At 35.6% G+C, this 17,712-nt stretch overlaps 1 protein-coding gene across 1 annotated transcript in view; it reads right to left on the bottom strand.

Annotated features, from left to right (window-relative positions):
- The window catches only part of ADGRA3 (adhesion G protein-coupled receptor A3), a 55,831-nt gene that overhangs the window by 18,940 nt on the left and 19,179 nt on the right, over positions 1 to 17,712 (bottom strand). Inside the window, exons 3-9 of the mRNA XM_032686387.1 lie at positions 15,530 to 15,601; positions 14,132 to 14,203; positions 13,170 to 13,241; positions 11,491 to 11,651; positions 10,415 to 10,628; positions 9,399 to 9,563; positions 1,499 to 1,700 (exon numbers count right to left, since the gene is read on the bottom strand). Of these exons, the coding sequence (XP_032542278.1) occupies positions 1,499 to 1,700; positions 9,399 to 9,563; positions 10,415 to 10,628; positions 11,491 to 11,651; positions 13,170 to 13,241; positions 14,132 to 14,203; positions 15,530 to 15,601 (958 nt within the window). The remainder of the gene's footprint in view (positions 1 to 1,498; positions 1,701 to 9,398; positions 9,564 to 10,414; positions 10,629 to 11,490; positions 11,652 to 13,169; positions 13,242 to 14,131; positions 14,204 to 15,529; positions 15,602 to 17,712) is intronic.

A 17,712-nucleotide genomic window follows, 5' to 3' on the forward strand; every position in this document is an offset into this window, starting at 1 on the left:
CGAGAAAAAAAAGCAAATCAGCAGCATCAAAGCTCTAAATGAGCAAACACTCATCCTTGCTGTGCGTCCTACAAAAGGACAAACTGATTCCCGACATTATCTTTCACCTGCTAACCAGTCATTAAGAAACATCACCCTTACACATGTTTCTTGTGACCACGCCATGGCATGCCCCTCTAAGGCTAGGAATATAAAGCAGTAAAATAAAAATAATTATGTCAACCCGTAAGTTTATCTTGGGCCAAAAGAGCCATTTCCTTTCTTTCCCTCCCTCCCTTGCCACCTTTCTTATATCAGTGCTCATGGGTTCCCAGGGAACTAGAACTATAAAAAACTATGTATGCAATAGTAAGCAACTGAACACAGAGGAAACAAGTCAACAACAACCCACATACACAAAATGCAGTTCAATGCTTTTGCCTCCAACTGGATTTAGCCCCAGCAAGCAGACATCAAGACTTCACTATGTGTACAAATCTAAGACCTCCAAAAGGGATGTTTAAATCCCAATTGTGTCATTTAGGGGCTGTGGTGCTTCTGATACACAGTGTGAAGTTTACTCTAAAAGAATGTCACCTCATAAACTAAAACACTCCAAACTCACCCAACAGAGAGAAATTCTACCCTGGGGTCAGGCAACCACCACAGTCCCATGTTAAACATGGATGGTGCTACCAACATCATCAACTCAAGTGACCAAGTTGTATTATTAAAAACAAACAAAAAACCAACCACCATATAAACTCCAAAACACCACACTGAAGACAATGTCATCTCCATAGTTTCACCAGTTGCAATGATACTAGGGATCTGATAGCATACACTGGACTGGAAAACAACAAGCTTAGACCAGAGGTTCAAAGCTTTATGGACTAATTTACAACACAGCACCTACATATACAAGGTTGGGTACATCACTGCAGAATAGTGCTTCTGAAAGTGTGCATTAACTAGATAAGCCTCAAATAGAGCCTGGAGCTGAAAAATTTTGTTTCATAGCTACATTTCAATTCTACAACACTCTCGTATCCTGGTAAGTGCTAAAAGACTAAAGAAGCCTATTTAATACTCACTGTTTTCACTAGTCATCTCTCATTGGTCACAGAGGTTTACAGCAACAAAAGCAGAGCAGAATTGGACTACTCTATTAGTAGAATGAAAAAAGCTGTTCTCCATTACAGCTCAAGCCCACCTTGCTTCTTTATAGCACATGAACAGGACAGAGCATCAGGTTGACAAAAATAATCACAAGCACAACTCTCTTATGCTTTACATGAGTACAAAGAATAAAATTTCCCCTGCACTTTCAATCCGGGGGCACTCAAGAGAGATACCAAACCAAGCTCTTAACCTAAACCTATAAGTTCCACTACAGTACTCAGAGGCATGTGTTCATCGTAACTGATCTAGACCACCATTATTACCAGCTTAAAAAAGATGAAGAGTCCTTTGAGGTTTTATTTTCATTAATTTGATTTTAAAGAAATGCACAAATTACCTGATTGAACATATAAAGAACTCGAGTCACATCATTTGCATACTGGCACCTGGAGTAATCCTCCTCTGCCCAGTACCCTCCCCTGTCGCATCTGCGCCAGGCTCTTCTCTCATCTTGTGAGTTGCCAGGATATATCCCACTGCCAGCAGAATAACGTGTACACAGCAGGTATGCTGTGATGCCTGCCAATGTTCTGGGCCACCTGGGGAGTCAAAAGGAAAAAAATCCCCACATTTAGACAAATTTACATGACAAGTAAATAAAAGGCTTAAGCACTACAACATGAAATAAAGAGACACTCAAAACTAAGCATCACTAAACTATTGAAAAGGCCACCTTGGCTCATCTTCAGTATTTTCAAGTTGTTCATATTTGTTCCATTAACAAAATGAGTTCTAATGCTAACATGCTTTTTTAAAATTCTTTCATGAGGTTTCAGGTGGAGAGAAGAAGGTGTTTATAAAATAATTAAAAATAGTCTATTTTTTTTATAAAAACCCTTCCCTACTTCATGAAAAAAACCCCCGTTAACACTATAAAAACAAGCTGAATACTAGTTTTCTACTTGTCCTGTTTATATGCATTAATGTAACTTTCAAACAACTGCATTCATATCAGTACCAAAGTGCAGATATGAACAGAAGACTACATTTACAGTACTTAAGAAATAGTAGCAGTAGTACAACCACTTTGACCGCTCCTGTAAACAAATAAAATACCAAACAGAATTTAATGGGAAAAAAATTTGTTAAAAATGTTAAGAAAGTAGAAAATAATTCCTTTCACTCAAGGTATATGAAACTAAGCACGCCTTAAGAAAACTTCTAACATTCTCTCCACTTTCTCCTCTAATTTTACTGTGAATTTTTATCTGTATAAACATATATACAGATAAAAAAGAAATAAAGAATAAATACAAAAATTAGATTGCAATACAGCTTTAGTTCACTGATCACTCATGAGAGCAGAATTGATTCAAGGAAAACTAAGATTAGAAAGAAATCATGCCTGAATTAAGCTGCAATGCTGAGAGGAGAGAAGGACGGGGGCAAAGAATGTCCTGATTCTGGCACTCTCTCTCCTGTTCATATATGTATAAGCAGTATTATAATCACTAATACATAAATTTCTTAAATTTTAAAAGTGAAAAGGATACATACCTAAATTGCAGAATGCTAAGTATCTCAAATCCAACAACCCAACATATGAGATTTCACTAAAACTGAGAGCAACAGAACTTCATTTGATCACCCCCAGTTTTCTGTACCATAAATAAGTCAAGATCCTTGAAAAGCCCTACAAGCTAATATAGTCTTTCTCAGTTTTAAGTATTTCAAAGAGCCTTGTCCAAAGCAGCTGAATCCAAAAACTGAAATGGGCAAACAAAAAGTTCCGGTGCATTACATTGTGATTCAAAGTTTGCTTTTATCTGGACTGCCTGTTAGTAAATGGCCATATATTCGCTGCTATGGGCCAAATTAAGAAATGCTCAGAATATATCTATCTTGGAAAAAAATAATCCTGTGTTTGGAGGAGGATGAAGTAAACACCTTGAAGGGTGTTCCATTTCCAGGAAATTAAAAATTTAAATACTATTGCCAAAACAGACAAACTGAAAAAGTCAGGACCATTTTCACTCCTTATTCATCAGTTAAGTAACTCCTCTTACTGAAGATGCTCGGATTAATCACAGCTCTTCCTCAGAGAAGAGAATTAACTGCAGGGATGGACAAAGGCAAAAGGCTACACTTCTCAATTATATTAAATAATAGAAGAGATTAACCTTTTGAGGTATATTGAAAGTCTTCTCTATCTCAGATTCCTACTTATTAATCAGTTCCAACAGAACAATTTTAGCATGTTCAGTAATGCAAGAAAGACTCTTACTGCAGGCCATTTTGACCATTACTTAGGTTTGGGCAACAAGCAACAAAAAGATGGCTGCTGATGGCATCCCTATATTGCACAGGTCATTGCAACAATTATAAAAGAATTTAAAGTCAGTAAGAAATCTAATGCAAAAAACTAGATGATAAATACAAACTAAACTAGAAAATAGGGACTTAAATTTAACTAAATTTTATCACAGCTTTGGCATTACACATAACTTCTCTATACTGTAATAAAATAATTTTGTTAAGACACAGAGACTTGTTACTACAACCATCACCAGAGTATTTGAATACTAGAAGAGACAGCAGATTATCTGGGTATCATAGTAGAGCTTCATCCAGCCTAGCAAATATGCATTCCCTTACATTCAGAGCCTCAGCAGCCACTTCAAGTAGTTAACAGAAGTGTCACCATCAACCACTATCAGAAAGGAAAACCTACACGATACTTGGTGGCAATGGAGGTAGTTAAAAAGAAAAATTTAAGAATAATTAGCACAGATTTTTAAATGCCTGGAATTATCAGAGGTATTCTAGAGAATGGAAATTAATTAAAAGAACAGGTATGGATTCTGCAATGGTAACATAAGTTTTTTACCATCTTTTTGTCCATAAAGAAGAAAAGGTGGCAGAAAGGACAAAAATCTTCCTTACTAAAAATAACAACAGCCTTGTTGTGAATTGCCACAATCCCAGCAGTAACTTTAGTGCAACATTACATGCACTCTAGCAAGTTAATAAAAACTTCACACTCTATCATGTCTGGCCAACTCTGATCATGGAGAGAGCAAGTTATGGATGTGCTGGGGGGTGGGAAGGAGGGATAGGGGGATACAATACATGTAAACTTATCCAAATCACTGAAATTCAGTAAGGACTGATTCAACACAGAAATAAATTCTGATTCAACACAGACTGGAAAAACAAGTACGGAGATGAAATACTTCTATGTTCCCAATTCTTATGTTTCCATAATAAGCCTTCAATGAATGAAGCCAAAGAGAACACAGGCGGACGAGGACAAGTAATAAATCAGCTGGCACAGCTGTTAGAAGACATGCAGGCCCACAAATACCTTGCATAATACACCCAAATCTCCACTTCCAGAATGCAGAGTCAGGTTTCCAGAAACACGTCACTGGAGTGCCAAAACATAATTTCCAAAACCATTTATCAATGCTGAAATTTTTATATTAAGTTTCCACATCAAAGATGTCACTTTGAAAGCGGTATTTGTCTCTGTCTTTACAGACAGTTTTCTAAAAGTTGTATTTTTCCAAAGCATTTTCAGTTAAAGTGTGGTTGGCTTAGTTTTGACTGAATGTATTGCCTTACAGACTGAGTGCCACATGGCCTTAGGATAATTTAAATTCTGTGGTCCTGACAGATGTTTATGACAGAACCACCAAGACAAATATTTTCACTGAAAAATGGCACATGCTGTTCTTTTTCTCACTATTCACATCTAGTGGTACAGAATTAGAAAAAGAGGAAACAGTTTCTCTCTGGTTTCTCAGATTAGGACTCAAATGAAATAACAAGTTTTTCAGGAGAGCTTTAATGACTATGTTCTTAAACAAGTATGATTTCTAAGCTATATGCATATATATATATATTCTGGAATTTCTGTAGCTATCAAACAAAAAAGTGAGAGTTCGAGTGTTTAACACTACTTCAAAGGCTATTAGATTATTATAAGATTATTTATTTGCCTTTTCTCCATGTTTTTATCTCCACCTTCCTATTTTTGTTACCCCTCTCTTTCTCTTTTGTTACTGTTCCTTTATTCCTGCTGAGTTTCCTTTGTGTTCATCTTCCTACATGGCATTTTATCATCCTTTGCCATGACCTTCTCAAAAGAATACAAACAATGCCAGACAGTCTCATACTGTGTGCTACTTTTAGAACAAATTTCACAGAATCACAGAATATGCTGAGTTGGAAGAGACCCACAAGGATCATCACACCCAACTCCTGGCCCTGCACGGGACCATCCCCAAGAGCTACATGATGTGTCTGAGATTATCATCCAAATGCTTCATGAACTCTGTCAGGCTTGGTGCTGTGACCACTGCCCTGGGGAGCCTCTTCCAGTGCCCAAATACCCTCTGGGTAAAGAACCTTTTCTAATATCCAACCTAAACTTCCCCTGACACAACTTCAGGCCATTTCCTTGGGTCCTGTCACTGGCCATCACAGAGAAGAGATCAGTGCCTGTCCCTCCTCTTCCCCTCACAAGGAAGTTGTAACTGCAATGAGGTCTCCCCTCAGTCTCCTCTTCTCCAGGCTGAACAGACCAAGTGACCTCAGCCGCTCCTCATACAGCTTCCCCTCAAGGTCCTTCACCATCTTCATTGCCCTCCTTTGGACACTTTTTAAGAACTTAATATCTTTCTTATATTGTAGCACCCAAAACTGCACACAATATTCAAGGTGAGGTCACATCAGTGCAGAGCACAGTGAGACAACCCCTTCCCTTGACCGGCTGGTGATGCTTTGCCTGATGCCCCCCAGGACAGGGTTGGCCCTCCTGGCTACCAGGGCACTGCTGACTCATATTCAACTTGCCATCAACCAGGACCCCCAGGTCCCTTTCCATGGCACTGCTGTCCAACATCTCATTCCCTAGTCTGTACATACATCTGGGGTTGCCGCATCCCAGGTGCAGAATCCAGCAGTTTCCCATGTTGAACTTCATACAGTTGGTGATTGCTCAATCCTCTCTCTAATTTACCAAGGTCTCTCTGCAGGGCCTGCCTGCCTTCAAGGAAGTCAACAGCTCCTCCCAGTTTTGTGTCATGTGCAAACTTGCCTAGTATCCCTTCCACTCCTGTGTCCAAGTCATTTATAAGTAAGATGTTCATGAGAGCACAGCCTAAGAAGAGCCCATTAGAATTTAGGTATCTACAGACACATTTTACTGTTCAAACTAATGTATTATTTGTATAATGAATTAGAAAGCTTTCTACTAAACCAGACATAGAAGGTGGGCAATTTAAACCCCAGAGCTTTCTGCCATAATCTCACATACACAAAACCAATACAAATGCACAGTGTCATGAAAATAAATGCTTTGTGAGGAACAATGTCCCTTATCCTCTTCCCTCTCTCATTCACAATACACCTTCTATGGGTATGAGTTGCTTTGCAACCCAGTGATGAATGAGATAGGGGAACTAATTCCAGCTTCGACTACATTTTCCTTATTCCCTATTTTTGCTAAATGAATGTTAAGCTGCACTGTTCTCAGTCATGAACTGTTTCCTCCCAATACCTGTATGAGATGAGCTGAGGAGGCATTCTCTTTCAAAGGACTTGGAGAGTACATCCCTCAACCAGGGTTCAAAAGGTGAGTAATGACATGAAATTCTTACCATCCAAACAAACGCTATATGTAAGTCTGTATTCTTAATTTCTTGTGAGTCTAATCTTCAATATCTTTCACAGTTTACCTATCTGCTAGCAGAAGTGCAAATGCAGACTGTATTAACACTTATTTCACTACTCTTTATAATTAGGTGCTCAAAATTTATCACATATACATAAGAGTAGACAGCTGTGGGGGAAAAGATGGCTCATTTATGTTTAAGTACTGTAATTTCATTTCGGGGGGGGGCGGGGGGGAAAAGTCAGTCCATGAGATTATAAAAGAATTCTTTCCTTTATATATATTAATTCTGTTTTGAAAGCATTAATTTCTTAAAATGAACAATAACTTTCAGTTACAATGAGCTTTTATATCATAATTTAATTAGCTTACAGATAGTCCAGTATTTTTTAATTATTACATCCTAGTAATTCTCTAAATTTAGCATGATAATTACAATTTTAAAATATATTATGCCCAGGGAGTAACAGCTCTCAAAAAGTTAATTCTTATACTTAAGAAAGAATTCTATCAACTACCATCATAAAATTATGTTAAACACAACAGTTAAAGGATTTACTGAAGTGGAAGCACTTTAACATACAAACTGTATTTTCAATTTAATCATCGATTGTAACACATTCAGGGATATTAGCTGAGTAAGACTTAAAAGATATTTAAGTTAAAGCAAATAGATTCTATAATGAAGTTTTTGCCTAACCTTTATAAACTATGCTAAACTATTACTGAGCCAAAGACGCTGAAGACAAACGTTTTTTTGCTACTTTGCTATCCCATCTCTGCAGGGATAAAAGTCTAGATGCCAGTTTTGAAACACCTTCCAAGCTAAAATGACTAACCAGTTCCAACTAAAAAACTATAAAATCAAATTCACCTAGGATCATTTACAGCCATCTGCTCTGAAGCATTTCTCACTAGTCAAAGCCTTATTTCCATATGCTCTCAAAGGTGAAAAATTACTCTTTCTTATTACTCTACCTAAGCTATGAGTGGAAGTCTGTTATAGTAAACCCAGATATCGTGAACTTTTTGATAAGCTGAACATTTCCTGAAATCTTATTTCTTTCTACTGAATTCCAGAGGGGGTAAATCCTATTCCACTGAACAGTCACTGAACAGCACAGGTTAATTTAATGGGAAACACTTTGAAATAAGCCTTTACCATCTGTTTTCACCTCTAATGGCTAATGAAAGAAGAACAATTCACACTTGTATCATAAAAAAAAAAATGCATAAGTGATTTAAATAGATGTGTTCTTTGATGAATACAGCATGCATCTGTTTGACTTTCTTCGCCTTTTACCTTAAGCAGGAAGTTCTCATTTTCTAATGTAATGCTTATCCCCGCAGTTGAAACCACCACAGTGTAAAAAGAAGATATGCACAAAGTTTCTTATATAAATAACTCCTTACAATGTGAAAGTGTAGTTCTTCAGTAGTTCCAAATTGCCTCTGTGCAGTAAGTGATCTTTACACTACTTTCTTTATTAATAGTTGCTCATACTCAGCAAGCAATTGTCCAACTAATGAACATAAAGAAGATGAACTTGGAACTAATGCTCTCAGCCAGGACTTTACTTAAATTTTAGCTACAACTGGAGGAGGCCTTTTGTACTTGAAAGCTTGTCTTCCCTCCCCCCACAAATTATGCCCCAACAACATGCTTTAACTTACTTTTCATTTCTTAATATAAAAGACTCATGGTCTTAGATCAGCTGTATACAAAGATGATGACTTCAAAAAACTCTAATGTACACAGGGAAAGATTATAAGTGTAAACAAAAGACCAAGCAGAAGATCAACACAGCCAAGCAGCATAAGAAAAGCGAAATGAGCAGATAAAAGCAGTTTTTACAACATTAAGAAACCCTATGCACCATAGGGAACACAATGCTATTACATACACTAATTCTCAGTAGGAGCTACTGCAGGGAGGTATAACACAGAGTAGTTATAAAGGGAATTACCTTACATATAGAGAATCTATACAGAAGCTATCTGTTACAGCTGGCACCTCCAGGAGTAACTTGTTGTTAGAGTAACCAGCAGCAGAAAGATCAGAAAAGGGAAAACAGGTGAAGAGATAAGAACAAAAGATAAAATACTCCGCAATACCCAACACAGTGGAACATCAGAGCTACCACTACAGTCCCAACAATCATTAAAAGGAAGCAGCACCATTCATATTACTTATTCTAATACAATGGGGGAAAAACCCCAAACTACGTTGTGTACTTCTGATATAGTGATTCTGTTGTATGTGAGCAGAAAGATTTTAAATAGAGAATTATATCCTGGTGGAAATCACCCTATCAGTATGTAGTCCAACTCTAACTTACAGGTAATCTAAAAAAGTTTAATTCTATTCCAACAATTTCATTGATATATTTCAAATATAATAGCTTACTTTCCATATCTTTCAAGGATGTGTTAACTGGCTGAAAGTTTAACATTTCATGGTATAGTTTCATGCACTTCTGTTAGCATATAATACTTTTAAAGAGGTAATCTATTAAACACAGTTTACAAGAAAACATCCACATAGGTGCCTTTCAAGTATAAAATCTTAGAAACGAGATTAAATGGACTTTCCTCTGAAAAAACCCCTGAGGTTACTCACCTGAAATCCCCTTTATTGTTCACAACCCTCTCTGGAGGGCAGTACTGTGCAGAACTTTCTAAGACCACAATGTCTACTGTCCTTGTGTTATTCCCACGTCTGGTTTGCACATGACAACCCCAGTTTCCTGTGGAGCCAGCCTGAATGTTTGAGATTGTCAGTGCACTGGGAAGACAAAACAAACAAATAAAACTCAGTCTTGCAATAAAATTTATATAAGCTTTACCAAAAGATGATATACAGAAAGACAATGAAGAAACAAATTACATACAACCATGAGTGATCTTACAAAACCAGAGCTATCTACAACTCAATTGTTGTTGTACTGTAATTAATAGAGAACTATTTACTATTCTTCAAGCTCTCAACTTTGCCAAGGTAGGGAAGAAAAAGAACAGCCATGGGAAAAAGTCCCTTGACTTCAGAAAGAAGTCCAAATTCCTCATGTGTTATCATTGCTGTTCAACACAAACCATTCAGTTGTTCCAGAAAGGTCAAATTAAAATAAATTTCCAAATGCATGATTTGTTATAAGGATCAAAGTACTAATTTACTAGTACAACTACAGGATATATAACCACTCTGTAGATGCTGAGTAAGTCTAGAGTGAGGAATCCAAAAGTAGTTCAGTTAAATGCCTTGTTTTCAACATTTTAATCATTTTAATATTCTAAGAGAACAAATGTGGCCTACCACAAACATATTTTACATGAACTGCATTGAGTAAAACTTGAAGAAAATTAAAACCCTACTGCAACAGTCCTGGGCAACCTGCTCTAGCAAATCCTATTTTAAGCATGTAGGCTTGACTAATCAAATCTCCAGACCTCCTTCCTCAAAATTTATAGTTAGGAGGAGATATGTGAAGTTACAGACTACTTCCCTACTTGGGATGTTTCTGCCTACATATGCTCAATCAGTGAGGATATGAGGGGACCTTACTGGTTATGGAAACAGTCACCAAATCAGAGCAGAAAACAGAGAGTGGGAAATACGTTTTCCCCCTATGGATTCACCTTGCAATCAGTGAGCAGTTATGAATCATGTTTTTTTCAACAAAAATACCCTGGGACTCATCCGTTTCCACTATCTTCCCATCCTGATACCACAGGACTTTCATGTCTTGATCAATATACGAAGCCATACACTGGAAGGGTAGACTATCTCCTTCAAAAACAACCTGACGATGAGATGGAGTCATATAGAAAGATGGTAATTCAAGTGGTGGTTCTAGAATTCAAGAAATAAACCCACAATTAATAGTAAGAATCTGTTATAGACATAATTTTCAAAAAAGGAGAAAAATACACTCAGTATCAATTATTGATATAACCTTGTAAATTGCAACTTGTAAGATTTATATAAACATTCAGTGCATTAGATATTGAAAAATACAAATTATCATCATATTCTTTTTCAAAATGTGTACTCCTTTAATATATTTCAAGAATCTTTTGCTGGCCCACATGCAAAAGAGTGAAAAACAAATTTGAAGGAAAAATATATTTATGCATTTTAGTTCTTCACAACTTCTCACTACTAAGACTCAAAAATCACAGATACATATAGTTTTTAATTTTTACAGATGGAATAATTGTAATAAAAGAAGAAGTTAAGCAAGTTGATAATGGTTTTGTCACGAGAAGTCTAATCAAGAACAGAATCACCATGTAGGAAAGTAATTGAAGATCTTTTTAACTTCAGAAATTTAGGATTAGAATAATTCACACATCTAAAGTCAGATAGCTAGACTCTGGAAAGAAATTATCAGTTTCCAATTCCTCTTGTGAAGTTTAGGTAAAGATGTCTGAAAAACACAGATTAGCAGAAAAAAGGAGTTTATCTCTTGAGAATGCTAGTCATCCTTTTCTTCTACAGACTAACATCCACAATCATCAATTTACTTATTTCCAAAAGCAAGCAACACTGAATCACAACTAAAATTCCGCCTCTGAAAAGGATTCACTATTACCACTGTCATACAAGTGCTGAATTTTAGGAAAACTAAACAAAGCAGAGAAAGTTTGTTCCCTAATATTAACAGAACATAAAATGCTTTAGAAAACAAGTATCAGTTACCAGGAGTGCTTACCACAGGTCAGAAGCTCCTGCTTAACACCAGTCACTGTCTGTGACTGAAGTGACTTGGGATAGGCACATTTTGTCTCACGTACAGTTATATTTCTTTCTTTTAGCCACTGATGCATCCACAGTATGTTGCAATCACAAAGAAGATAATCAGTCTGAAATTCTCTGCAACAAAAAATGGGTATTTACAGTGATAAACCACAAAACTCCAAGGTCTGAAAGCTTGACATCAACAGCTGTGCAATGCCTTTCATTGTCAGACACACAGACAATAAGCAGTGAAACTCCAGAATACAGTGGAATTGCCTGCCTCTACCCACTAGAATATACTCTAAGCCTCTGCAAACTGTCATCTGAGAACAAAAGAACATACTCCCTGAAAAAAAGGAATTCTCTCCATAAATGAGGAACATCTAATACCAGCACATGAAAAAATTTCTAGTAGTTTTGTTCGTGGAGGGTGTTCATGCATAGGCATCATAACTTAAGAACACACTTCATTGCTTAATTTTATCAAATGCTTTAACAGTAAAATCAACAGAAACAGGTTCTCACCCATTTCTCTTTCCAGAACCACTATTCACACAATTTTAGTCTGCTTTATATAAAAACCATAAGGTTTTTAACTGATTCATAAAGTCTTCTCTGTTAAGTTAGTACTTTCTACTAAAAAGTTATACCAAACCTCCCCGCAGATGTCTGTTGAAGACAGCTAAATTAAAAAACATTAATATGAACTGATTTTAGAAATTAGTATTTTATCTGTTTAGAAACAGTTAAAAATATACCAAAACATATGGTTATGTCTACACCGCTTCTTACGTCTAGTGAAAACTTTTTCATTTACAAATGTCTAGAGGATAACACAACATCACAGGCAGAACATTTCAAACCCAAAATCAACATCCCTGTGAAACTTCATTTGGTGTTTGTTCACAGGAATTCCTCCAGATACACACATTTTTAATGTCAAGGATTATATCCAGGTTCTCCTGTCTGATCTGTGGTGTTCTTGGACAGTAATCTTTACATACACAATTAAAACACCAGGAATAAAAACTTACGAACAATTAAAAGTTGGAGGAGGAAAAGAAACACTTGCTTTTATAAAAAAGAAATTAACTCAAGTGTCAAAGCCAGAAATCAAAGCTTCTGAGAAAGTCAGTACAGGGAGCCAATTGTCATGACTACCAGGAAAAAATGCAAGCTAATCATCAGCACTGAATTTTCTTCATTTACTTTCTTCCTTACAACTCATGACTCCAAGAGAGCAAAATAACATGAGGTGGAGATGTACCCACTGTTACATGTAACAAAACTATACTGTTATTCAGAGACTAAGATCTTTCTTAAAAGTATTTGTTCCCCTTGTTATAAAGGTATAAATGCTATTTATTTACTATAAATGATAAATTCAGAATAAAACTTTTGGAAGCCCAGATGCCAATAGAACTTTGTTCTTTCAGAACTATGTAACAAATAGTGAGCAGCTTTTGAAGGGGGTTGTACAAAGACCCAAATATCTGTACATACATACACCTGCCAAGTGCTTATTCAGATAAGAAAAAACAGTTAGGAGGATTAAAAGTAAAAATGCAAAACAAAGCAAGTGTATATAATATGTTTTTTTGTTAAGAACACAAGGGATCATGGAAATTAAGATTAGATGCAGTAAGTACTTACAGAGACCTCAGCGAACCAAGATGATCAAACGTTCCCTGCGTAACTGTAGAAAACAGGTTTCCAGAAAGATTCCTGAGAAATAAAAGTATCATGATTTTAACTTATGATCAAACAACCAACATATGAAATAAAAAATCCCCACCCTCTTCAAGATAACACTATTTTTAAAAACTACAATATACTATTATGACACTCTGTCATAGTTCACAAGACTGTAAGAATAATAATCAGGTGTCAATAGCTTAGCAAAATACCCCAAAATAAACTGTTCCCCAATACTTCTGTTTTAGCTGAAGAATTTTAAGATTGTGAAAAAAAAGTGAATGCAAATACTTTATTTTTATTTAAAAAAACAACCAGCACATGTTGAGCATAGCTTTCAAGAAGCTTGAAAACTTCTCTGTTCACAGTGAACTGATGTATTCCTATTAACACGCCGTAAGAAGCATATTTGATCAATTCAAATATTTTTAAAAAATATTTTAAAAAATATTATAAATAAAATATATCAGTGAAAGCACTGTGTGAAAGAAGCCAAAAACCAGGGCAAGGAAACATTTCATAATCATACGTGTTATCCTCTAAAGTAAATGAAGAACTACAAAACATGCAAGAAAGTCAGCAAAACATACCCACACCGATGCCATGCTAGAAGGCATGGATATTAAAAGATTTTAAAACTCTGAAATATTTTTCTAAGGAAAATATTTTGTACAGCCTGCTAGTCACTTCCACCTCCCCTGCTATACCTTCTGAGAAACTGGAAAACTGTTGCCAAGGCCAACAGAGCACCAAATAGTATGGTTTGGGTTGGCCCCACTGCTCTTTACGCTTGCTACTGAGTAACAAAGCTGTCTGTCTTTCAACCCACACTTAAACAAACTACTCCGCTTGAAACAAAGAATGTTAACTTACATAAAGCTTAAACTTAGGTGTATTTATATAAAACAAATTATACTTACAATCTAATAAGGTTTACAAGTCCTCTAAATATATCTGCATTCAGGCAGCCTATTCTGTTATTAGTTAAGTCTCTATAAATAGGAAAAAGGAAAAATTAGAATGAACCAGTTTATTTTCAAATGACATACAGTCTGCTAACAGAAGTATATGAACTAAGATTCACCAGCAACAGATTGCACCACATATATATTTGGTCTTTTTCAGCAAAACCCCCAAGGTACTGCTATATAGCTGTATACACATGCATACAGACTCCTTAATCCATTTCTTAAGTAATTATAATTGCCCACACACAGTTCAACGGGCCGAGCCTTATCAGGAAATTCCCTTAGAAAAGGATAGGCTTACATCCCTACCAAGTAAACTTTCATATTAATATAGCATATTCATCACATGTGCCACATCATTTAATTTTTTAACGTCAGAGACCTACACTAGTGCATTTATTATACATAAATAAGACTACTTCTATATTTATATGTAGATAAATATTTAAGTGTTATATATTTTTCAATATAGGTCTTAAATCAAATTGCCAAATATTCTTAAAGGAATAAAAATTAAGCTTGCAAGTAGTAATGATCTAGAACTAGTCCTTCAATTTTATTTTTAAGGTATTCAAAAGTGCAATTACCAGCATTATTTCCTTCTAAGTGAACCAGATCATCTGATCAATGACAAATCAGCATATATACCATAAAAAAATTAAGAAAAGCGGGGGTGGGAAGGAGGTAGTGGCAAAATCACCAAGACTTAAAAGTTGTCACAGACATTCCAAAAATCTGGCGTGTTAAAAAAAAAAAAAAAAAAAGTAAAAAAGAAAAGAAAAGCCAACATGCTAAAATCTTGTTTTTCTAGTTTCATCTGGTACAGAACTTTTACAGCCAAGGCATAAATCCCCCAAAAATGTGTTAATGGGAATTTTGGCATAACCTTCAATAAAGCAGCATTAACAGCGCAGTAACTTCAGCATAATATTAATAGCAAGGGACTCTATGTTCCACTATGCCCTATGGAAAAAAAAAATCATAAGGAGTTTAGCATTTAACAAAACAAGACTTGATGGCATCAAAGCTCTGAATAAACATTCACCCAGTGATGTTTCAAGCCACTGAAATACAAGAAGAAAGGAATAATACAAGAGACTGTCAGTGAGAACAGTGCGACTGCCAAGCCACAAGCAGCGGATGTTCTTCAGTCATAAGACTGAAAGCAGGCTTTGTTTTACACATGTGTGCATGAGTGTGTGTATAAATTTAGACAGCATATATATATATATATTCAACTTTTAATATATAATAGCTTTGCTGTCTAAATTTCCAGAACCTAAGACTTACTCTCTCTGAGGGTTGTTGTGTTTGTTTTGTTTAAACTGACTAGCTAGATATACTACTTACAGTCTTTTCAGAGATGAAAGCCCCAGAAAAGCTCCTGGATCTATAGTACTAATAAGGTTGTTCTTAAGATCCCTGTGGGGAAAAAATAATACATTACATGTACCATAAATTACACTTTAAAACAGATATACATGCACGAAGATACACCAAACTTGCCTCAATTTATTCGATAATCTCCGAGAAAAAAAAAAAACCAACCCACGTTTTTACTTTCTTTGATGTAGCATCTTTCAAAATTTGAAAATCTGTATTTTAACTATAAGGAGGAATAGAAACAGCATGTATTCCCTTAAATATACTATCAGTTCATATCACATGAAAGAGTATAGAGTCAAAGATACTTTCCCACTGTGTCTGAATGCAGGGTGAGACATTTGCTTATTACACAGTACGATATTGTTTAGCACAATGTTGTCTTCTTTACTCTATCCAATTTTCAATGCTTCGGTAGTGCCCAACACCTACCAAAAGGAGCAAAACACGATCCTAAAAATACACTGATGACACAACATTGCAAATTTCCACCTACATTGCTGGCACAAAAGCAAAGCCCTGACTGAAGATCCCAAATAAAGCTGGTGAAATAACTCCAGAGCAGATTATTAAATCTTAAATTCCCAGGGACTGTAAGGAGAAATGTAAAGTAACCATGGCATTAAATTGCTTTACAAGCGATACAGGATTTTTAACTCCCAACTTGAGATATTCTGAAGATACAGCTTAATTTGAAAGGTCACAGAAAGCAGCTGACAGCATTATATGGTTTTGAACAAACGTTATCAGTGCATGAATGCTAAAATTATTTCTACCTCCTTATTCACCCAAGATTTTTCTTAGACTACTATCTGAAACTTCACAGACACTTATTAGTACAAGTAAAATTTCTCATTCCTTGGTAATATCTGAACATTCTGCATTCAAAAAGAAAATTAGTGACTTCATTTAAAAGTGACTTCATTTAAAACATCTCCTAAATCTACTACAACATTAATTCTTCCTGAAAGAGAACAGTACAAGAGGATAGCATCTACCATCACAGAGATATGCATAACTGAAAATATAATTCATCCCAAGATTTCACAACAGCATTTCCTGAAGACAGATTAACTAATCATAGTACAACAATGTCATGGCATGTGGATCACACTTGAAGCTGTAAATAAAAATTTTAAATACTTGAAATACTTTAAATTTACCTTGCAATACATTAAATTAATTTTCATATACACACTTCTCTTATCCCAACTTTATTTTCTTGCCCTGTATAATGGTAGTATCAGGAGCCTGAAGAACTGGCTCTTTCAGCAGACTTTTAAACACAGTACCACACCATGACAAATCTGAGAATATTAAATGTTATGAACTGTTTATTTACCAACAGTCTTTGGAGTAGAGAAGAAAAATTATTCTTACTGTTTATATTTTAAAATTTCAGCTTAAAATCATGTAACTCCCACTTAAAATCTCACTGTTGAAAACACTGAGGGAGAAAAACCTTGACAACATGCCTTGGAAATCCATTAGTCTAGGCTATCAGTGATCTTTAATTTCACTCCACAAAGTCAAAGAGTACTCCCTGATAAAGCTCTTTCTGAAATCCATTGCAATGGATTCATATTGATGAATGTCCAAAGTGTTGGAATTTTCTCAACCTGCAACTACAACAGTCAGGGAGTCTCTGTTTGTTTTGGTTTTTTTATCCCTCCCAGTGGCAGTCCTTTGTAGGCACTACCTATGCATCCATCTATCAAAGTATTAGGAAAGGAGAACTGTGAAATAAGAGATACCTAAAGATGTCAAAATTACAGTAATGGTTAAATCACACTGATATAATTCTCATATAAAAGGGTGGGAGAGACACAATCTCATTAGAAAGCTGCATTTGGATTTGAACTTTTCATTGTTTTTATGCTTATAAATACTTATAAATAGTTTTAGCAACAGAAAATTAATCATCTCAGACTTTGATTTTAAATTTCTTCGGCAAAGTTCAACTGACAAGATATACTTATTTGCCCAAATAGAAGAAAACCTGCCCAAAAAAACCCAAAAGAAGAGGATTTGAGTTAGGGTAACATCTTTCATCTTACAGTAACTACATCTTTTGTTTAGCAACTAAAAATACTGCTAAAAAAAAAAAAAAAAGGTAGAAAGCAACTGAAAGATTCCAAATTTTCTCCTAA

The sequence above is a fragment of the Chiroxiphia lanceolata genome, chromosome 4, assembly GCF_009829145.1.
Source record: "Chiroxiphia lanceolata isolate bChiLan1 chromosome 4, bChiLan1.pri, whole genome shotgun sequence".
Lineage (NCBI taxonomy): Eukaryota > Metazoa > Chordata > Aves > Passeriformes > Pipridae > Chiroxiphia > Chiroxiphia lanceolata.